The 22,959-nt window shown below is 58.9% G+C and overlaps 2 protein-coding genes across 5 annotated transcripts; one reads left to right on the forward strand and one right to left on the reverse strand.

Moving 5' to 3' along the window:
* Positions 1 to 4,286: 4,286 nt before the first annotated feature.
* PPP1R11 (protein phosphatase 1 regulatory inhibitor subunit 11) lies at positions 4,287 to 19,086 on the forward strand. Its single transcript, XM_082300018.1, has 4 exons — positions 4,287 to 4,343; positions 4,483 to 5,618; positions 12,689 to 12,797; positions 17,596 to 19,086. Exons 2-4 carry the CDS (start codon positions 5,550 to 5,552, stop codon positions 17,844 to 17,846), a joined length of 429 nt encoding a protein of 142 aa, XP_082156144.1. The 5' UTR covers positions 4,287 to 4,343; positions 4,483 to 5,549; the 3' UTR covers positions 17,847 to 19,086.
* LOC309584096 (RING finger protein 39-like) lies at positions 18,952 to 22,818 on the reverse strand (the record flags this gene model as incomplete). 4 transcript variants are annotated; one of them, XM_082300016.1, is made up of 4 exons in its annotated part: positions 22,231 to 22,796; positions 19,926 to 20,569; positions 19,697 to 19,872; positions 18,952 to 19,567 (listed from the first exon to the last, which is right to left on the reverse strand). In XM_082300016.1, exons 2-4 carry the CDS (start codon positions 20,436 to 20,438, stop codon positions 18,952 to 18,954), a joined length of 1,305 nt encoding a protein of 434 aa, XP_082156142.1. In that variant the 5' UTR covers positions 20,439 to 20,569; positions 22,231 to 22,796. The 4 variants fall into 4 exon arrangements, with proteins under 4 accessions (XP_082156142.1, XP_082156141.1, XP_082156140.1 ...); XM_082300015.1 differs by having other exon boundaries at positions 18,952 to 19,872; positions 19,993 to 20,013; positions 20,052 to 20,569; positions 22,231 to 22,794; XM_082300014.1 differs by having other exon boundaries at positions 18,952 to 19,872; positions 22,231 to 22,790.
* Between the last annotated feature and the right edge of the window lie 141 nt (positions 22,819 to 22,959).

Here is a 22,959-nt window from a genome sequence, read left to right on the forward strand (position 1 = left end):
TGGGGTGGATAATGAGGATTTTGGGTGGATAAGGAGGATTTTGGGGTGGATAATGAGGATTTTGGGGTGGATAATGAGGATTTTGGGGTGGATAATGAGGATTTTGGGTGGATAAGGAGGATTTTGGGGTGGATAATGAGGATTTTGGGGTGGATAATGAGGATTTTGGGGTGGATAATGGGGATTTTGGGTGGATAATGAGGATTTTGGGGCGGATAATGAGGATTTTGGGGTGGATACCGGGGATTTTGGGGTGGATAACGAGGATTTTGGGGTGGATAATGAGGATTTTGGGGTGGATAATGAGGATTTTGGGGTGGATACCGGGGTTTTGGGGCGGATACCGGGTATTTCGGGGCGGGTAACAGGGTTTTGGGGTGGATAAGGAGGATTTTGGGGTGAATACCGGGGTTTTGGGGTGGATAATGAGGATTTTGGGGTGGATAACGAGGATTTTGGGTGGATAATGAGGATTTTGGGGTGGATAACGAGGATTTTGGGGTGGATAAGGAGGATTTTGGGGTGGATAATGAGGATTTTGGGGTGGATAATGAGGATTTTGGGGTGGATAAGGAGGATTTTGGGGTGGATAAGGAGGATTTTGGGGTGGATAAGGAGGATTTTGGGGTGGATAAGGAGGATTTTGGGGTGGATAACGGGGATTTTGGGTGGATAATGAGGATTTTGGGTGGATAATGAGGATTTTGGGGTGGATAACGGGGATTTGGGGTGGATAATGGGGATTTTGGGGTGGATAACGGGGATTTTGGGTGGATAATGAGGATTTTGGGGTGGATAATGAGGATTTTGGGGTGGATAATGAGGATTTTGGGGTGGATAACGGGGTTTTGGGGTGGATAAGGAGGATTTTGGGGTGGATAATGAGGATTTTGGGGTGGATAATGAGGATTTTGGGGTGGATAATGAGGATTTTGGGTGGATAATGAGGATTTTGGGGTGGATAATGAGGATTTTGGGGTAGATAACGAGGATTTTGGGGTGGATAAGGAGGATTTTGGGGTGGATAATGAGGATTTTGGGGTGGATAATGAGGATTTTGGGGTGGATACCGGGGTTTTGGGGCGGATAAGGAGGATTTTGGGGTGGAAAATGAGGATTTTGGGTGAATACCGGGGTTTTTGGGGTGGATAATGAGGATTTTGGGGTGGATAATGAGGATTTTGGGGTGGAAAATGGGGATTTTGGGGTGGAAAATGAGGATTTTGGGGTGGATAATAAGGATTTTGGGTGGATAATGAGGATTTTGGGGTGGATAATGGGGATTTTGGGGTGGATAATGGGGATTTTGGGGTGGATAAGGAGGATTTTGGGTGGATAATGAGGATTTTGGGGTGAATAAGGAGGATTTTGGGGTGGATAATGAGGATTTTGGGGTGGATACCGGGGATTTTGGGGTGGATAATGAGGATTTTGGGTGGATAATGAGGATTTTGGGGTGGATAATGAGGATTTTGGGTGGATAAGGAGGATTTTGGGGTGGATAATGAGGATTTTGGGGCAGATAATGAGGATTTTGGGGTGGATAATGAGGATTTTGGGTGGATAATGAGGATTTTGGGGTGGATAAGGAGGATTTTGGGTGGATAATGAGGATTTTGGGTGGATAATGGGGATTTTGGGGTGGATAATGAGGATTTTGGGTGGATAATGAGGATTTTGGGTGGATAATGAGGATTTTGGGGTGGATAAGGAGGATTTTGGGGTGGATAATGAGGATTTTGGGGTGGATAAGGAGGATTTTGGGTGGATAATGAGGATTTTGGGTGGATAATGAGGATTTTGGGGTGGATAACGAGGATTTTGGGGTGGATAATGAGGATTTTGGGGTGGATAAGGAGGATTTTGGGGTGGATAATGAGGATTTTGGGGTGGATAATGAGGATTTTGGGTGGATAATGAGGATTTTGAGGTGGATACTGGGATTTTGGGCAGATAATGAGGATTTTGGGGTGGATAATGAGGATTTTGGGGTGAATAAGGAGGATTTTGGGTGGATAATGAGGATTTTGGGTGGATAATGAGGATTTTGGGGTGGATAATGAGGATTTTGGGGTGGATAAGGAGGATTTTGGGGTGGATAATGAGGATTTTGGGGTGAATACCGGGGATTTTGGGTGGATAATGAGGATTTTGGGGTGGATAATGAGGATTTTGGGGCGGATAATGAGGATTTTGGGGTGGATAACGAGGATTTTGGGGTGGATAATGAGGATTTTGGGGTGGATAATGAGGATTTTGGGGTGGATACCGGGGTTTTGGGGCGGATACCGGGTATTTCGGGGCGGGTAACAGGATTTTGGGGTGGATAAGGAGGATTTTGGGGTGGATAAGGAGGATTTGGGGCCGCGGGCAGGTGGAGCGGCGCTGCCCCGGCTGCGGGCATGAGGGGATGTGGTACCGCACGCGCCAGACGCGCTCGGCCGACGAGGGCCAGACCGTGTTCTACACCTGCCCCCGCTGCCGGTGAGACGGGGCTGGAAACAGCCAAAATGGCCCAAATCGGCCCCAAATCACCCCAAAAATGCCCCAAATCGGCCCCAAATCACCCCAAAATCACCCAAATCGGCCCAAAATCACCCAAATTGGCCCCAAATCACCCCAAAATCACCCAAATTGGCCCAAAATCACCCCAAAAATGCCCCAAATCGGCCCCAAATCGCCCCAAAAATGTCCCAAATCGGCCCAAAATCACCCCAAAATCACCCAAATTGGCCCAAAATCACCCCAAAATCACCCAAATTGGCCCAAAATCACCCCAAAATCACTCAAATCAGCCCAAAAATGCCCCAAATCAGCCCCAAATCACCCCAAATCACCCCAAAATCACCCAAATCAGCCCAAAATTCCCCCAAATCGGCCCCAAATCAGCCCAAAAATGCCCCAAATTGGCCCAAAATCACCCAAATCAGCCCAAAATTCCCCCAAATCAGCCCAAAATCGCCCCATATCAGCCGAAATCAGCCAAAAATCACCCCAAATCAGCCAAAATCAGCTGGAAATCACCCCAAAATCACCCAAATCAGCCCAAAAATGCCCCAAATCAGCCCAAAATTCCCCCAAATCAGCCCCAAAACCCCAAAATCAGCCCAAATCAGCCCAAAATCACCCAAATCCGCCCCAAATCACCCCAAAAATGCCCCAAATTGGCCCAAAATCACCCCAAAATCACCCAAATTGGCCCAAAATCACCCCAAAATCACTCAAATCAGCCCAAAAATGCCCCAAATCGGCCCAAAATCACCCCAAAAATGCCCCAAATTGGCCCAAAATCACCCAAATCGGCCCAAAATCACCCCAAAAATGCCCCAAATCGGCCCAAAATCACCCAAATCAGCCCAAAAATGCCCCAAATCAGCCCAAAATTCCCCCAAATCAGCCCAAAATTCCCCCAAATCAGCCCCAAAATGCCCCAAAATCACCCCAAAAACCCCAAAATCACCTCCAAAAATCCCAAAATCACCCCAAAAGCCCCAAAATCACCCCAAAACCCCCAAAATCACCCCAAAAATCCCCAAATCGCCCCAAAAATCCCCAAATCACCCCAAAAACCCCCAAAATCACCCCAAAACCCCCCAAAATCACCCCAAAAATCCCCAAATCGCCCCAAAAATCCCCAAATCACCCCAAAAACCCCCAAAATCACCCCAAAAGCCCCAAAATCACCCCAAAAATCCCCAAAATCACCCCAAAACCCCCAAAATCACCCCAAAAATCCCCAAATCACCCCCAAAATCCCCAAATCACCCCAAATGGCCCCAAAGCCGCGTCCGTGTCCCCGCAGGTTCCAGGAGAAGGAGGATTCCTGAAATTCGCCGTTTTCGGGCCTTTTTTGGTGTCGGACGAGGAATAAAAGCGACCCCAAAATCTGGGGGTTTGGGGCTGGTGTGGTTTGGAGACCCCGAAGTGACCCCGAAGTGACCCCAGAGTGACCCCAGAGTGACCCCAGAGTGACCCCAAACCCCCTGGGACCCCCCAAAGTGACCCCAAACCCCCTGGGACCCCCCAAAAGTGACCCCAAAGTGACCCCAAAGTGACCCCAAACCCCCTCGGACCCCCCAAAAGTGACCCCAAAGTGACCCCAAAGTGACCCCAAACCCCCTGGGACCCCCCAAAGTGACCCCAAAGTGACCCCAAACCCCCTGGGACCCCCCAAAGTGACCCCAAAGTGACCCCAAACCCCCTGGGACCCCCCAAAGTGACCCCAAAGTGACCCCAAACCCCCTCGGACCCCCCCAAAAGTGACCCCAAAGTGACCCCAAACCCCCTGGGACCCCCCAAAAGTGACCCCAAAGTGACCCCAAACCCCCTGGGACCCCCAAAAAGTGACCCCAAAGTGACCCCAAACCCCCTGGGACCCCCCCAAAAGTGACCCCAAAGTGACCCCAAACCCCCTCGGACCCCCCAAAGTGACCCCAAAGTGACCCTAAAGTGACCCCAAACCCCCTTGGACCCCCCCAAAAGTGACCCCAAAGTGACCCCAAACCCCCTGGGACCCCCCAAAAGTGACCCCAAAGTGACCCCAAACCCCCTGGGACCCCCCAAAAGTGACCCCAAAGTGACCCCAAACCCCCTTGGACCCCCCCAAAAGTGACCCCAAAGTGACCCCAAACCCTCTGGGCCCCCCCAAAGTGACCCCAAAGTGACCCCAACCCTGTGGGACCCCCAAAAAGTGACCCCAAAGTGACCCCAAACCACCCTGGGACCCCCCCGAAGTGACCCCAAAGTGACCCCAAACCACCCTGGGACCCCCCCGAAGTGACCCCAAAGTGACCCCAACCCTGTGGGACCCCCCAAAAGTGACCCCAAAGTGACCCCAACCCTGTGGGACCCCCCAAAAGTGACCCCAGAGTGACCCCAAACCCCCTCGGACCCCCCAAAAAGTGACCCCAAAGTGACCCCAAACCCCCTGGGACCCCCCCAAAAGTGACCCCAAAGTGACCCCAAAGTGACCCCAAACCCCCTCGGACCCCCCCAAAAGTGACCCCAAAGTGACCCCAAACCCCCTGGGACCCCCCAAAGTGACCCCAAAGTGACCCCAAACCCCCTTGGACCCCCAAAAGTGACCCCAAAGTGACCCCAAACCCCCTGGGACCCCCAAAAAGAGACCCCAAACCCCCTGGGACCCCCCCAAAGTGACCCCAAACCCCCTTGGACCCCCCAAAAGTGACCCCAAAGTGACCCCAAACCCCTCTCGGACCCCCCAAAGTGACCCCAAAGTGACCCCAAACCCCTCTCGGACCCCCAAATCGCCCCCCGCCCTAAATTGGCCCCTCCGCGCCTCCGTAGCGCCTCCGTAGCGCCCCCCCCCCCGCTGTCCGTACGCCGGAAGTGCCGCGCACAGGGGGACCGGAATCGCTGCCGCACCAACCGGAAGCGGCGCGGGCCGCGCACACCGGAAGTCGGGGCGGCGTCGGGCGTTGCACCGGGGGCGGCGGCGAGAGCGGCCCGGCCCTTCCCAGTTCCGCCCCCTCCCCATCCCAGTAGCGGGAGCCCCCCTCGCCCAGCAGCGGGGAACCCCCCCCGGGGCCATGGCGGAGGCGGCGGAGAGCGGCGGGTGCGGCACCGCCACCGTCACCGAGAGCGGAGCGGCGGAACCGGTGAGGGCCGGGGGGGAACTGGGAATGGGGGCTGGGAACTGGGAATGGGGGCTGGAGACTGGGAATGGGGGCTGGAGACTGGGAATGGGGATTGGAGACTGGGAATGGGGGTTGGATACTGGGAATGGGGGCTGGAGACTGGGAATGGGGGCTGGGAACTGGGAATTGGGGCTGGAGACTGGGAATGGGGGTTGGATACTGGGAATGGGGGCTGGAGACTGGGAATGGGGGCCGGGAACTGGGAATGGGGGCTGGAGACTGGGAATGGGGGTTGGATACTGGGAATGGGGCTGGGGGCACTGGGAATGGGGGCTGGGGGCACTGGGAATGGGGGCTGGGAACTGGGAATGGGGGCTGGGTACTGGGAATGGGGGTTGGGAACTGGGAGAGGGGGTTGGATACTGGGAATGGGGGCTGGAGACTGGGAATGGGGGCTGGGAACTGGGAATGGGGGCTGGGTACTGGGAATGGGGGTTGGGAACTGGGAGAGGGGGTTGGATACTGGGAATGGGGGCTGGAGACTGGGAATGGGGGCTGGGAACTGGGAATGGGGGCTGGGAACTGGGAATGGGGGTTGGGAACTGGGAATGAGGGTTGGATACTGGGAATGGGGGTTGGATACTGGGAATGGGGGTTGGATACTGGGAATGGGGGCTGGGTACTGGGAATGAGGGTTGGATACTGGGAATGGGGGTTGGATACTGGGAATGGGGGCTGGGTACTGGGAATGGGGGTTGGATACTGGGAATGGGGGCTGGGAACTGGGAATGGGGGCTGGGAACTGGGAGGGGTCGGTTTCGGATACTGGGAAGGGGCTGTGGGTGTACTGGGATGTACTGGGATGTGCTGGGATGTACTGGGATGTACTGGGTGTACTGGGATGTGCTGGGATGTACTGGGATGTGCTGGGTGTACTGGGATGTGCTGGGATGTACTGGGATGTACTGGGTGTACTGGGATGTGCTGGGATGTACTGGGTGTACTGGGATGTACTGGGATGTGCTGGGATGTGCTGGGATGTGCTGGGTGTACTGGGGTGTACTGGGATGTACTGGGTGTACTGGGATGTACTGGGTGTACTGGGATGTACTGGGATGTACTGGGATGTGCTGGGATGTACTGGGATGTACTGGGATGTGCTGGGATGTACTGGGATGTGCTGGGTGTACTGGGATGTACTGGGATGTACTGGGATGTATTGGGTGTACTGGGATGTACTGGGTGTACTGGGATGTGCTGGGATGTACTGGGATGTACTGGGTGTACTGGGATGTGCTGGGTGTACTGGGGTGTACTGGGATGTGCTGGGATGTACTGGGATGTACTGGGTGTACTGGGATGTACTGGGATGTACTGGGATGTGCTGGGATGTGCTGGGATGTGCTGGGATGTACTGGGATGTACTGGGATGTGCTGGGATGTACGGGGGTGTACTGGGATGTGCTGGGATGTACGGGGGTGTACTGGGATGTACTGGGATGTACTGGGATGTGCTGGGATGTGCTGGGATGTACGGGGGTGTACTGGGATGTACTGGGTGTACTGGGATGTGCTGGGATGTACTGGGATGTGCTGGGATGTACTGGGATGTACTGGGATGTACTGGGATGTGCTGGGTGTACTGGGTGTACTGGGATGTACTGGGATGGGCTGGGATGTGCTGGGATGTACTGGGTGTACTGGGATGTACTGGGATGTGCTGGGTGTACTGGGATGTACTGGGATGTGCTGGGATGTGCTGGGATGTACTGGGTGTACTGGGATGTGCTGGGATGTACTGGGTGTACTGGGATGTGCTGGGATGTGCTGGGATGTACTGGGATGTGCTGGGTGTACTGGGATGTACTGGGTGTACTGGGATGTACTGGGATGTACTGGGATGTACTGGGATGTGCTGGGATGTACTGGGTGTACTGGGATGTGCTGGGATGTACTGGGATGTGCTGGGATGTACTGGGATGTACTGGGTGTGCTGGGATGTGCTGGGTGTGCTGGGATGTACTGGGATGTACTGGGATGTGCTGGGTGTACTGGGATGTACTGGGGTGTGCTGGGATGTACTGGGATGTACTGGGTGTGCTGGAATGTACTGGGTGTACTGGGTGTACTGGGATGTACTGGGATGTACTGGGTGTACTGGGATGTACTGGGTGTACTGGGATGTACTGGGATGTACTGGGTGTACTGGGATGTACTGGGTGTACTGGGATGTACTGGGATGTACTGGGATGTGCTGGGATGTACTGGGATGTACTGGGATGTGCTGGGTGTACTGGGATGTACTGGGATGTACTGGGATGTACTGGGTGTACTGGGTGTACTGGGATGTGCTGGGATGTACTGGGATGTGCTGGGATGTACTGGGATGTACTGGGATGTGCTGGGATGTGCTGGGTGTACTGGGATGTACTGGGATGTACTGGGATGTACTGGGATGTACTGGGATGTACGGGGATGTGCTGGGATGTACTGGGATGTACTGGGATGTGCTGGGATGTACTGGGATGTACTGGGTGTACTGGGATGTACTGGGATGTACTGGGTGTACTGGGATGTGCTGGGATGTGCTGGGATGTACTGGGATGTACTGGGATGTACTGGGATGTGCTGGGTGTACTGGGATGTACTGGGTGTACTGGGATGTGCTGGGATGTGCTGGGATGTACTGGGATGTACTGGGATGTACTGGGATGTACTGGGTGTACTGGGATGTGCTGGGATGTACTGGGATGTGCTGGGATGTACTGGGATGTACTGGGATGTACTGGATGTACTGGGATGTACTGGGTGTACTGGGATGTGCTGGGATGTACTGGGATGTACTGGGATGTGCTGGGATGTACTGGGATGTACTGGGATGTGCTGGGTGTACTGGGATGTACTGGGATGTACTGGGATGTACTGGGATGTACTGGGTGTACTGGGTGTACTGGGATGTGCTGGGATGTACTGGGATGTGCTGGGATGTACTGGGATGTACTGGGATGTGCTGGGATGTGCTGGGATGTACTGGGTGTACTGGGATGTACTGGGATGTACTGGGTGTACTGGGATGTACTGGGATGTACTGGGATGTACTGGGTGTACTGGGATGTACTGGGTGTACTGGGATGTGCTGGGATGTACTGGGATGTACTGGGATGTGCTGGGTGTACTGGGATGTACTGGGATGTACTGGGATGTACTGGGATGTACTGGGTGTACTGGGTGTACTGGGATGTGCTGGGATGTACTGGGATGTGCTGGGATGTACTGGGATGTGCTGGGATGTACTGGGATGTGCTGGGATGTGCTGGGTGTACTGGGATGTACTGGGATGTACTGGGATGTACTGGGTGTACTGGGTGTACTGGGATGTGCTGGGATGTGCTGGGATGTACTGGGATGTGCTGGGATGTACTGGGATGTACTGGGATGTACTGGGATGTGCTGGGATGTACTGGGATGTACTGGGTGTACTGGGATGTACTGGGATGTACTGGGTGTACTGGGATGTGCTGGGATGTGCTGGGATGTACTGGGTGTACTGGGATGTACTGGGATGTACTGGGTGTACTGGGATGTGCTGGGTGTACTGGGATGTGCTGGGTGTACTGGGATGTACTGGGATGTACTGGGATGTACTGGGTGTACTGGGATGTACTGGGATGTACATGGATGTGCTGGGATGTACTGGGATGTGCTGGGTGTACTGGGATGTGCTGGGATGTGCTGGGATGTACTGGGATGTACTGGGATGTACTGGGTGTACTGGGATGTGCTGGGATGTACTGGGATGTACTGGGATGTACTGGGTGTACTGGGATGTACTGGGATGTACTGGGATGTACTGGGTGTACTGGGATGTACTGGGATGTACTGGGATGTGCTGGGATGTACTGGGATGTACTGGGATGTGCTGGGATGTACTGGGATGTACTGGGTGTACTGGGATGTACTGGGATGTACTGGGATGTGCTGGGATGTACTGGGATGTACTGGGTGTACTGGGATGTGCTGGGATGTGCTGGGATGTACTGGGGTGTACTGGGATGTGCTGGGATGTACTGGGATGTACTGGGTGTACTGGGATGTGCTGGGATGTACTGGGTGTACTGGGGTGTACTGGGATGTGCTGGGAATTGTTGGGAATGGGGTTTGGGATACTGGGAAGGGTCCCTGAGTGACCCCTGAGTGACCCCGGAGTGACCCCTGAGTGACCCCTGAATGACCCCTGAGTGACCCTGAGTGACCCTGAGTGACCCCTGAGTGCCCCTGAGTGACCCCTGAGTGACCCCTGAGTGCCCCTGAGTGCCCCTGAGTGACCCCTGAGTGCCCCTGAGTGACCCCTGAGTGCCCCTGAGTGCCCCTGAGTGACCCCTGAGTGACCCCTGAGTGCCCCCTGAGTGCCCCTGAGTGACCCCTGAGTGCCCCTGAGTGCCCCCTGAGTGACCCCTGAGTGCCCCCTGAGTGCCCCCTGAGTGACCCCTGAGTGACCCCTGAGTGACCCTGAGTGCCCCCTGAGTGCCCCTGAGTGACCCCTGAGTGCCCCCTGAGTGACCCCTGAGTGACCCCTGAGTGACCCTGAGTGACCCTGAGTGACCCTGAGTGACCCCTGAGTGCCCCCTGAGTGACCCCTGAGTGCCCCTGAGTGCCCCCTGAGTGACCCCTGAGTGCCCCCTGAGTGACCCCTGAGTGCCCCTGAGTGCCCCCTGAGTGACCCTGAGTGCCCCTGAGTGCCCCTGAGTGACCCCTGAGTGACCCCTGAGTGTCCCCTGAGTGACCCCTGAGTGACCCCTGAGTGACCCTGAGTGCCCCTGAGTGCCCCTGAGTGCCCCTGAGTGCCCCCTGAGTGCCCCTGAGTGACCCCTGAGTGACCCCTGAATGACCCCTGAGTGCCCCCTGAGTGCCCCTGAGTGACCCCTGAGTGACCCCTGAGTGACCCTGAGTGCCCCCTGAGTGCCCCCTGAGTGCCCCTGAGTGACCCCTGAGTGACCCTGAGTGCCCCTGAGTGACCCCTGAGTGCCCCCTGAGTGCCCCTGAGTGCCCCTGAGTGACCCTGAGTGACCCTGAGTGCCCCTGAGTGACCCCTGAGTGCCCCCTGAGTGCCCCTGAGTGACCCTGAGTGACCCTGAGTGCCCCTGAGTGCCCCTGAGTGACCCCTGAGTGACCCTGAGTGACCCCTGAGTGCCCCTGAGTGACCCTGAGTGACCCCTGAGTGACCCTGAGTGCCCCCTGAGTGCCCCTGAGTGCCCCTGAATGACCCCTGAGTGACCCCTGAGTGACCCCTGAGTGACCCCGAGTGACCCTGAGTGCCCCTGAGTGCCCCCTGAGTGACCCCTGAGTGCCCCCTGAGTGACCCCTGAGTGACCCTGAGTGCCCCTGAGTGACCCCGAGTGACCCCTGAGTGACCCCTGAGTGCCCCTGAGTGCCCCCTGAGTGACCCCTGAGTGACCCCTGAGTGACCCCTGAGTGCCCCTGAGTGACCCCTGAGTGCCCCTGAGTGCCCCCTGAGTGACCCCTGAGTGACCCCTGAGTGCCCCCTGAGTGCCCCCTGAGTGACCCTGAGTGACCCCTGAGTGCCCCTGAGTGCCCCTGAGTGACCCCTGAGTGCCCCTGAGTGACCCCTGAGTGCCCCCTGAGTGACCCTGAGTGCCCCTGAGTGACCCCTGAGTGACCCCTGAGTGCCCCTGAGTGACCCTGAGTGCCCCCTGAGTGCCCCTGAGTGACCCCTGAGTGCCCCTGAGTGCCCCTGAGTGACCCCTGAGTGACCCCTGAGTGCCCCTGAGTGACCCCTGAGTGCCCCCTGAGTGCCCCTGAGTGACCCCTGAGTGCCCCTGAGTGCCCCTGAGTGACCCCTGAGTGACCCCTGAGTGACCCTGAGTGACCCCTGAATGACCCCTGAGTGCCCCTGAGTGACCCCTGAGTGCCCCCTGAGTGACCCCTGAGTGACCCCTGAGTGCCCCCTGAGTGCCCCCTGAGTGCCCCTGAGTGACCCCTGAGTGCCCCTGAATGCCCCCTGAGTGCCCCCTGAGTGCCCCTGAGTGCCCCCTGAGTGCCCCTGAGTGACCCCTGAGTGACCCCTGAGTGACCCCTGAGTGCCCCTGAGTGACCCCTGAGTGACCCCTGAGTGCCCCCTGAATGCCCCTGAGTGCCCCTGAGTGACCCTGAGTGCCCCCTGAGTGCCCCTGAGTGACCCCTGAGTGACCCTGAGTGCCCCCTGAGTGACCCCTGAGTGCCCCTGAGTGCCCCCTGAGTGCCCCTGAGTGACCCTGAGTGACCCCTGAGTGACCCCTGAGTGACCCCTGAGTGACCCCTGAATGCCCCTGAGTGACCCTGAGTGACCCCTGAGTGTCCCTGAGTGACCCTGAGTGACCCCTGAGTGCCCCTGAGTGACCCCTGAGTGCCCCCTGAGTGACCCCTGAGTGACCCTGAGTGCCCCTGAGTGACCCCTGAGTGTCCCTGAGTGACCCTGAGTGACCCTGAGTGCCCCTGAGTGACCCCTGAGTGCCCCCTGAGTGTCCCTGAGTGACCCCTGAGTGACCCCTGAGTGCCCCCTGAGTGCCCCTGAGTGACCCCTGAGTGACCCCTGAGTGACCCTGAGTGACCCCTGAATGACCCCTGAGTGCCCCTGAGTGCCCCCTGAGTGCCCCTGAGTGACCCCTGAGTGCCCCCTGAGTGTCCCTGAGTGACCCCTGAGTGCCCCCTGAGTGCCCCTGAGTGACCCCTGAATGACCCCTGAGTGCCCCTGAGTGCCCCCTGAGTGCCCCTGAGTGACCCCTGAGTGACCCCTGAGTGCCCCTGAGTGACCCCTGAGTGCCCCTGAGTGACCCCTGAGTGCCCCTGAGTGACCCCTGAGTGCCCCCTGAGTGCCCCCTGAGTGCCCCTGAGTGACCCCTGAGTGACCCCTGAGTGCCCCTGAATGACCCCTGAGTGCCCCTGAGTGACCCCTGAGTGCCCCCTGAGTGCCCCCTGAGTGCCCCTGAGTGCCCCTGAGTGACCCTGAGTGACCCTGAGTGCCCCCTGAGTGCCCCCTGAGTGACCCTGAGTGCCCCCGGTGCCCGCCGGTGCCCGCCGGTGCCCGCCCACAGGAGAACCGCAGTCTGACGCTGAAGCTGAGGAAGAGGAAGCCGGACAAGAAAGTCGAGTGGTCGAGCGACACCGTGGACAACGAGCACCTGGGCCGGCGCTCGTCCAAGTGTGAGTGGCCACAGTGGCCCCGAAAGGGCCCGGAATGACCCCAAAACCACCCTAAACAGCCCAGAATGACCCCAAAAGGGCCCAGAATGGCCCCGAAAGGGCCCGGAATGACCCCAAAAGCACCCGGAATGACCCCAAAAGCACCCCAAACAGCCCAGAATGACCCCAAAAGGGCCCAGAATGACCCCAAAAGGGCCCAGAATGACCCCAAAACCACCCGGAATGACCCCAAAAGCACCCCAAACAGCCCAGAATGACCCCAAAAGGGCCCAGAATCACCCCAAAACCACTCTGAATAACCCCAAACAGCCCAGAATGACCCCAAAAGGGCCCAGAATGACCCCAAAACCACCCGGAATGACCCCAAAACCACCCCAAACAGCCCAGAATGACCCCAAAAGGGCCCAGAATGACCCCAAAACCACCCCAAAAGGGCCCGGAATCACCCCAAAACTACCCCAAAAGGGCCCGGAATGGCCCCAAAAGCACCTGGAATGACCCCAAACAGCCCTGAATGACCCCAAAACCACCGTGAATGACCCCAAAACCACCCCAAACAGCCCAGAATGACCCCAAAAGGGCCCGGAACGACCCCAAAACCACCCGGAATGACCCCAAACAGCCCGGAACGACCCCAAAAGGGCCCGGAACGACCCCAAAACCACCCGGAATGACCCCAAACAGCCCGGAATGACCCCAAAAGGGCCCAGAATGGCCCCAAAAGCACCTGGAATGACCCCAAACAGCCCAGAATGACCCCAAAAGGGCCCAGAATGACCCCAAAACCACCCCAAAAGGGCCCGGAATCACCCCAAAACTACCCCAAAAGGGCCCGGAATGGCCCCAAAAGCACCTGGAATGACCCCAAACAGCCCTGAATGACCCCAAAACCACCGTGAATGACCCCAAAACCACCCCAAACAGCCCAGAATGACCCCAAAAGGGCCCGGAACGACCCCAAAACCACCCGGAATGACCCCAAACAGCCCGGAATGACCCCAAACAGCCCGGAATGACCCCAAAAGGGCCCGGAATCACCCCAAAACCACCCTGAATAACCCCAAACAGCCCAGAATGACCCCAAAAGGGCCCAGAATGGCCCCAAAACCACCCGGAATGACCCCAAAACCACCCGGAATGACCCCAAAAGCACCCGGAATGACCCCAAACCACCCGGAATGACCCCAAATAGCCTGGAATCACCCCAAAACCACCCCAAAAGGGCCCGGAATGACCCCAAAACCACCCTGAATGACCCCAAACAGCCCAGAATGACCCCAAAAGGGCCCGGAATGGCCCCAAAAGGGCCCAGAATGACCCCAAACAGCCCTGAATGACCCTAAAAGAGCCTGGAATGACCCGAAACAGCCCCAAATCGCCCCAAAAGCACCCCAAAACAGCCCGGAATGACCCCAAACAGTCCAAAATAACCCCAAAACGGCCCCAAATGACCCCAAAGCGGCCCTGAAGGACCCTGAACAGCCCAGAATGACCCCAAAACAGCCCCAAATCACCCCAAAACCACCCCCAAACAGCCCTGAATCGCCCCAAAAACACCCAAAATCCCCCCAAAACCACCCTGAACCACCCCAGAACAGCCCGGAATTGCCCCAAAACAGCCCCAAATCACCCCAAAACGGCCCCAAAATTGCTCCAAACCAGCCCCAAATCCCCCCAAAATTCCCCTAAATCCCCCCTGCCCGAGTGGGAGCGGCCCAGGGACCCCCCAAACTCCCCCTCCCCCAACTCCCAAACCCCAAAACCCCCCCTGGGCACCCCAAAAAACCCCTCAGACTCCCCCAAAATCCCCCCCCCGTGCCCCCCAGGGACCCCAAAACTCCCCCAGGGACCCCAAATCCCCCCCAAACTCTCCCTGGGGAACCCAAAACTCCCCCTGAGGACCCCAAAACCAACCCCAAATCCCCCTCCCCCCACTCCCAATCCCCAAAACTCCCCCTGGGGACCCCAAATCCCCCCTTGGAGACCCCAAACCCACCCCAAATCCCCCCCCCGTGACCCCCCCAGGGACCCCAAAATCCCCTTAGGGACCCCAAATCCCCCCTTGGGGACCCCCAAATCCCCCCCGGGGACCCCAAACCAACCCCAAATTCCCCCCCCGTGTCTCCCCGGGGACCCCAAAATCCCCTTAGGGACCCCAAATCCCCCCTTGGGGACCCCAAACCCACCCCAAATCCCCCCCCCCCGTGACCCCCAGGGACCCCAAATCCCCCCCCAGGGACCCCAAAATCCCCCCCCAACCCCCTTGGGGACCCCAAACCAACCCCAAATCCCCCCCCCGTGTCCCCCCCAGGGACCCCAAAATCCCCCCAAACTCTCCCTGGGGACCCCAAAACTCCCCCTGAGGACCCCAAAACCAACCCCAAATCCCCCTCCCCCCACTCCCAATCCCCAAAACTCCCCCTGGAGACCCCAAATCCCCCCCGGGGACCCCAAACCCACCCTAAATCCCCCCCCGTGTCACCCCCAGGGACCCCAAAATCCCCCCCAAACTCCCCTGAGGACCCCAAACCCACCCCAAATCCCCCCCCGTGATCCCCCAGGGACCCCAAACCCCCCCTGAGGACCCCAAACCCAACCCCAAATCCCCCTCCCCCCACTCCCAAACCCCCAAACCCCCCCGGGGACCCCAAACCAACCCCAAATCCCCCCCCCCGTGACCTCCCAGGGACCCCAAAATCCCCCTCAAACCCCCTTGGGGACCCCAAACCCACCCCAAATCCCCCTCCCCCCACTCCCAAACCCCCAAAATCCCCTTAGGGACCCCAAATCCCCCCCTGGGGACCCCCAAATCCCCCCTTGGAGACCCCAAACCCAACCCCAAATCCCCCTCCCTCCACTCCCAATCCCCAAAACTCCCCCTTGGGGACCCCAAATTCCCCCTGAGGACCCCAAACCCACCCCAAATCCCCCCCCCGTGACCCCCCCAGGGACCCCAAAATCCCCTTAGGGACCCCAAATCCCCCCCTGAGGACCCCAAATCCCCCCTTGGAGACCCCAAACCCAACCCCAAATCCCCCCCCCGTGACCCCCCCAGGGACCCCAAAATCCCCTTAGGGACCCCAAATCCCCCCTTGGGGACCCCCAAATCCCCCCCGGGGACCCCAAACCCAACCCCAAATTCCCCCCCTGTGTCCCCCAGGGACCCCAAAATCCCCTTAGGGACCCCAAACCCCCCCTGAGGACCCCAACCCAACCCCAAATCCCCCTCCCCCCACTCCCAAACCCCCAAATCCCCCCCAGGGACCCCAAACCAACCCCAAATCCCCCCCCCGTGTCCCCCAGGGACCCCAAAAACCCCCAGGGACCCCAAAATCCCCCCCAAACTCCCCAAGGGACTCCCAAACTCTCCCTGGGGACCCCAAAACTCCCCCTGAGGACCCCAAACCCAACCCCAAATTCCCCTCCCCCCACTCCCAAACCCCCAAACCCCCCCTTGGGGACCCCAAATCCCCCCTGAGGACCCCAAACCAACCCCAAATTCCCCCCCCGTGTCTCCCCGGGGACCCCAAAATCCCCTTAGGGACCCCAAACCCCCCCTGAGGACCCCAAACCCAACCCCAAATCCCCCCCCTGTGTCCCCCAGGGACCCCAAAATCCCCCCTGGGGACCCCAAATCCCCCCTTGGAGACCCCAAACCCACCCCAAATCCCCCTCCCCCCACTCCCAATCCCCAAAACTCCCCCTGGGGACCCCCAAATCCCCCCTTGGGGACCCCAAACCCAACCCCAAATCCCCCTCCCCCCACTCCCAAACCCCCAAAATCCCCTTAGGGACCCCAAATCCCCCCCTGGGGACCCCCAAATCCCCCCTTGGAGACCCCAAACCCAACCCCAAATCCCCCTCCCCCCACTCCCAAACCCCCAAACCCCCCCTTGGGGACCCCAAATCCCCCCTGGGGACCCCAAAACCAACCCCAAATCCCCCCCCCGTGACCCCCCCAGGGACCCCAAAATCCCCTTAGGGACCCCAAATCCCCCCTGAGGACCCCAAAACCAACCCCAAATCCCCCCCCCGTGACCCCCCCAGGGACCCCAAAATCCCCTTAGGGACCCCAAATCCCCCCTGAGGACCCCAACCCAACCCCAAATCCCCCTCCCTCCACTCCCAATCCCCAAAACTCCCCCTTGGGGACCCCAAATCCCCCCTGAGGACCCCAACCCCCCCCTGAGGACCCCAAACCCAACCCCAAATCCCCCTCCCCCCACTCCCAATCCCCAAAACCCCCCCTTGGGGACCCCAAATCCCCTCTTGGGGACCCCAAACCCACCCCAAATCCCCCCCCCGTGCCCCCCCCAGGGACCCCAAAATCCCCCCCAAACTCCCCTGAGGACCCCAAACCCAACCCCAAATCCCCCTCCCCCCACTTCCAATCCCCAAAACTCCCCCTGGAGACCCCAAATCCCCCCTTGGGGACCCCAAACCAACCCCAAATTCCCCCCCCGTGACCCCCCAGGGACCCCAAAATCCCCTTAGGGACCCCAAATCCCCCCTGAGGACCCCAAAACCAACCCCAAATCCCCCCCCAGGGACCCCAAAATCCCCTTAGGGACCCCAAATCCCCCCTGAGGACCCCAAACCCACCCCAAATCCCCCTCCCCCCACTCCCAAACCCCCAAACCCCCCCTTGGAGACCCCAAATCCCCCCTTGGGGACCCCAAACCCAACCCCAAATCCCCCTCCCCCCACTCCCAAACCCCCAAACCCCCCCTTGGGGACCCCAAATCCCCCCTTGGGGACCCCAAACCCACCCCAAATCCCCCCCCCGTGCCCCCCCCAGGCTGCTGCATCTACGAGAGGCCGCGGGCGTTCGGCGAGAGCTCCTCGGAGAGCTCGGAGGAGGAGGAGGAGGAGGAGGAGGAAGAGGAGCGGGGGGAGGGGCGGGGGGGGGAGGGGGGCTGTGGCCACCAGCACTGCATCCGGGGCCACAAACGGGGCCGGGGCCGCCGGGGGGGGGCCGGGGGGAGCCCCCAAACGCTGCCCCCTCCCCCCGCCCCCATCGGGACCCCCCCCACGGCCATGGAGCACTGAAAGGGGGGGGGAGGGGGAGGGGGGGGGAAATCCCGGCCCCGCCCCTCCCCCCCCCCCCCAGTTTTCCCCTCGCCACCCCCTCCCCAAAATTGGCTTCGGGGTGCGACCCCTCCCCAGAGGGGAATTGCGGGGGTTCGGCCCCAAATTCCCGGGTTTTAAGCCCAAAATTCCAGGGTTTTAGCCCTGAAATTCCCGGGTTTTAACCCCAAAATTCCCGGGTTTTAGCCCTGAAATTCCCGGGTTTTAACCCCAAAATTCCAGGGTTTTAGCCCCGAAATTCCCGGGTTTTAACCCCAAAATTCGAGGGTTTTAGCCCTGAAATTCCCGGGTTTTAACCCCAAAATTCCAGGGTTTTAGCCCTGAAATTCCCGGGTTTTAACCCCAAAATTCGAAGGTTTTAGCCCTGAAATTCCCGGGTTTTAACCCCAAAATTCCAGGGTTTTAGCCCCGAAATTCCCGGGTTTTAACCCCAAAATTCGAAGGTTTTAGCCCTGAAATTCCCGGGTTTTAACCCCAAAATTCCAGGGTTTTAGCCCCGAAATTCCCGGGTTTTAACCCCAAAATTCGAGGGGTTTAGCCCTGAAATTCCCGGGTTTTAACTCCGAAATTCCAGGGTTTTAGCCCCGAAATTCCCGGGTTTTAACCCCAAAATTCGAGGGGTTTAGCCCCGAAATTCCCGGGTTTTAACTCCGAAATTCCAGCGTTTTAGTGCTGAAAATTCTGGAGTTTTAACCCCAAAATTCGAGGGTTTTAACCCCGAAATTCCCGGGTTTTAGCCCCGAAATGCGAGGGTTTTAATTCCAAAATTCCAGGGTTTTAAGCCCCAAAATTCCAGGGTTTTAGCCCCGAAATTCCCGGGTTTTAACCCCAAAATTCCAGGGTTTTAGCCCCGAAATTCTGGTGTTTCAGCCCCGAAATTCCAGGGTTTTAGCGATAATTCCCGGGTTTTAACCCCGAAAATCTAGGGTTTTAACGCCAAAATTCCAGGGGTTTAACCCCAAAATTCCAGGGCTTCAACCCCGAAATTCCAGGGAATTTTTTTTGCCCTGAAATTCTGGAGTTTCAGCCCCAAACTCCTGGGGTTTAACCCCAAAATTTCAGGGTTTTAACCCAGAATTCCCCCTCCCCCCGTCCTAAATTTCAATGCCTGGGATTGAGGCCTGGACCTCCCCCCTCCCCCCTCCCCAAATGGACACCGGGACCCCCCAAAAATGGGCACTGGACACCCCAAAATGGACACCCCAAAATGGACCCCCCAAAAATGGACACCGGACACCCCAAAAATGGACACCCCAAAAATGGACACCGGGACCCCCCAAAAATGGACATTGAACACCCCAAAAATGGACACCTCGACACCCCAAAAATGGACACCCAAAAATGGACACCTGGACACCCCAAAATGGGCACTGGACACCCCAAAAATGGACACTGAACACCTCAGAATGGACACTGAACACCCCAAAAATGGACACCTGGACACCCCAAAAATGGACCCTGAACACCCCAAAAATGGACACCGGACACCCCAAAAATGGGCACTGGACACCCCAAAAATGGACACCCCAAAAATGGACCCTGAACACCCCAAAATGGGCACTGAACACCCCAAAAATGGACACCCAAAAATGGACCCTGAACACCCCAAAAATGGACCCTGGACACCCCAAAATGGGCACTGGACACCCCAAAAATGGACCCTGGACACCCCAAAATGGGCACTGAACACCCCAAAAATGGGCACTGGACACCCCAAAAATGGACACCCCAAAAATGGACATTGAACACCCCAAAAATGGACCCTGGACACCCCAAAATGGACCCTGAACACCCCAAAACGGACACCGGACACCCCAAAAATGGACACCGGACACCCCAAAAATGGGCACTGGACACCCCAAAAATGGACATTGAATACCCCAAAAATGGACCCTGGACACCCCAAAAATGGACACCCCAAAAATGGACCCTGGACACCCAAAAATGGACACCCCAAAAATGGACCCTGGACACCCCAAAATGGGCACTGAACACCCCAAAAATGGACACCCCAAAAATGGACACCCCAAAAATGGACACCGGGACCCCCCAAAAATGGACCCTGAACACCCCAAAAATGGACCCTGGACACCCCAAAAATGGACACCGGGACACCCCAAAATGGACCCTGAACACCCCAAAAATGGACACCCCAAAAATGGACACCTGAACACCCCAAAAATGGACCCTGGACACCCCAAAATGGGCACTGGACACCCCAAAACGGACACCCCAAAAATGGACACCGGACACCCCAAAAATGGACATTGAACACCCCAAAAATGGACACCGGACACCCCAAAAATGGACCCTGGACACCCAAAAATGGACACCCCAAAAATGGACATTGAACACCCCAAAAATAGACACCGGACACCCCAAAATGGGCACTGGACACCCCAAAAATGGACCCTGGACCCCCCCAAACGGACACCGGGACCCCTCCCCCACCCCCCGATGACCCCCCCCGAGCCGCCCCTCCCCCACCCCCCTCCCCCACCTTCCAGGGGGGGCATTTTGGGGTCCCCCCCCCCCCAAAAAAAAAGGGGCCATTAAAGGCGGCAGCCGCGACTCGGGGGTGGCAATTTTGGGGAGGGGGCGTTTATTGGGGGGGAGGGGCGTTGGTGGGGGGGTCCCGCGGGGGTGGGGGAGGGGCGGCGTCGGCTCGCAGCTGGGCCCCGAGGCTGTGGGGACACAAAAAAGGGGGGGAGGGGAGGGGACAGCACAAAATTTGGAGGGGGGGGGGGGGGGGGGGGAGGGGCCCGGGTGGCAGCAAAACAAAAATTGTCACCCCCCAAAAATGTCACCGGGCCGGGCGGGGAGGGGGCGGGGCCCCCCCGGGGGGGGGCACATCGAGGTCACCTGCGGGGCGCGGTGGCGACCTCGGGGAGGGCTCAGGTGGCCACGGCACGTGAGGGGGGGGGGGCAGCCCAGAATTGCTGCGGGGGAGCCCCAAAATCCCCTCTGTCCCCCCCAAAAAATCCCCTCAGTCCCCCCCCCAAAATCCCCTCAATCCCCCCCAAAAAATCCCCTCAGTCCCCCCCAAAATCCCCTCAATCCCCCCCAAAAAATCCCCTCTGTCCCCCCCCCAAAAAATCCCCTCAGGCCCCCCCAAAAAATCCCCTCAATCCCCCCCCCAAAAAATCGCCTCTGTCCCCCCCAAAATCCCCCCGAGCCCCCCCCAAAATGTCCCCAAATTCCCCCCAATCCCTCCCAGGTTCCGGATTTCCCTCAAGTCCCCAAATCCCCTCAATCTCCCCCAAATTCTCTCTGTCCCTCCCCCCCGCACGTCCCCAAATTCCCCCAAATCCCCCCTGAGTTCCCCGCACATCCCCAAAACTCCCAAATTTCACCCCAAATCCCCAGATCTCACCCCAAACTCCCAAATCTCCCCCCAAACCTCACCTGCAGCTCCTGGCTCTCCGCAGCGTCCCCGCGCCCCCCAGATCCCCAAATCTCCCCCCAAATCTCCCCCAAACTCCCCAATATCACCCCAAATCTCCCCCCAAACCCCCAAATCTCCCCCCAAACCCCCAAATCTCCCCCCAAATCTCCCCCAAACTCCCCAATATCACCCCAAATCTGCCCCCAAACCCCCAAATCTCCCCCCAAACTCCCCCCAAACTCCCAAATCTCACCCCAAACTCCCCCCAAACCTCTCCCCAAACCCTCAAATCTGCCTCCAAACCCCCAAATCTCTCCTCAAATCTCACCCCAAACTCCCCCCAAGTCTCCCCCCAAATCTCCCCCCAAATCTCCCCCCAAATCTCCCCTCAAACCCCCAAATCTGTCCCCAAACCCCCAAATCTCCCCCCAAATCTCCCCCCAAATCTCCCCCCAAACCCCCAAATCTCCCCCCAAACCCCCAAATCTCTCCCCAAAGCTCCCCCCAAACCCCCAAACCTCTCCCCAAACGCCCAAATCTCCCCCCAAATCTCCCCCCAAACTCCCCCCAAACCCCCAAACCTCTCCCCAAACCCCCAAATCTCTCCCCAAACCCTCAAATCTCCCCCCAAATCTCCCCTCAAACCCCCAAACCTCTCCCTAAACTCCCAAATCTCTCCCCAAACTCCCCCCAAACCCCCAAACCTCTCCCCAAACCCCCAAATCTCCCCCCAAACTCCCCCCAAACCCCCCAAATCTCTCCCCAAATCTCTCCCCAAGCCTCACCTGCAGCTCCTGGCTCTCCGCAGCGTCCCCGCGCCCCCCGCGTGCCCCCCAAACCCCCAAATCTCACCCCAAACCTGTCCCCAACCCCCCAAACCTCTCCCCAAACCCCCAAATCTCTCCCCAAACTCCCCCCAAAGCCCCCAAATCTCTCCCCAAAGCTCTCCCCAAGCCTCACCTGCAGCTCCTGGCTCTCCGCAGCGTCCCCGCGCCCCCCGAGCCGTCCCCCGCCAGCCTCCGCACGATCCGCGCCTCCACCGCCAGCGCCACCGCGGTGCGGACGCGGCCGGGCGCGCAGGGCCGGCGGCAGCGGGGACACGCCGGGCCCGGTGCGGGGCCGCCGGCGGAGCAGGCGGAGGGCTCGGGAGCCAGGCAGCGGCGGCAGCAGCTGTGCTCGCACGGCAGCAGCACCGGGTCCCGCAGAGCGGCCCCGCAGGCCGGACACGCCGTGTCCCGGGCCAGCCGAGCCAGGGAACCGCGCTCCGGGGTCCCCGAGGGGGCCATGGCGGAGAGGGGATGGAGAGGGGATGGAGAGGGGATGGAGGTGGCGATGGAGGTGGGGACAGAGCCGGGACGGAGCCGGGACGGAGAGGGGCGGAGAGGGGCGGAGAGGGGCGGAGAGGGGGATGGAGGTGGCGATGGAGGTGGGAGAAAGGTGGGGACGGAGGTGGGGACGGAGGTGGGACAGAGCCGGGACGAAGAGGGGATGGAGGTGGGGGCGGAGAAGGGACGGAGAGGGGCGGAGAGGGGACAGAGGGGACGGAGGTGGCGATGGAGGTGGGGACGGAGAGGGGCGGAGAAGGGGATGGAGGTGGGGACGGAGGTGGGGACGGAGGTGGGACAGAGGTGGGGACGGAGGTGGGGACAGAGGTGGGGATGGAGGTGGGAGAAAGGTGGGGACGGAGGT

This window comes from Coloeus monedula, assembly GCF_965178545.1.
Source record: "Coloeus monedula genome assembly, chromosome: 36".
NCBI lineage: Eukaryota > Metazoa > Chordata > Aves > Passeriformes > Corvidae > Coloeus > Coloeus monedula.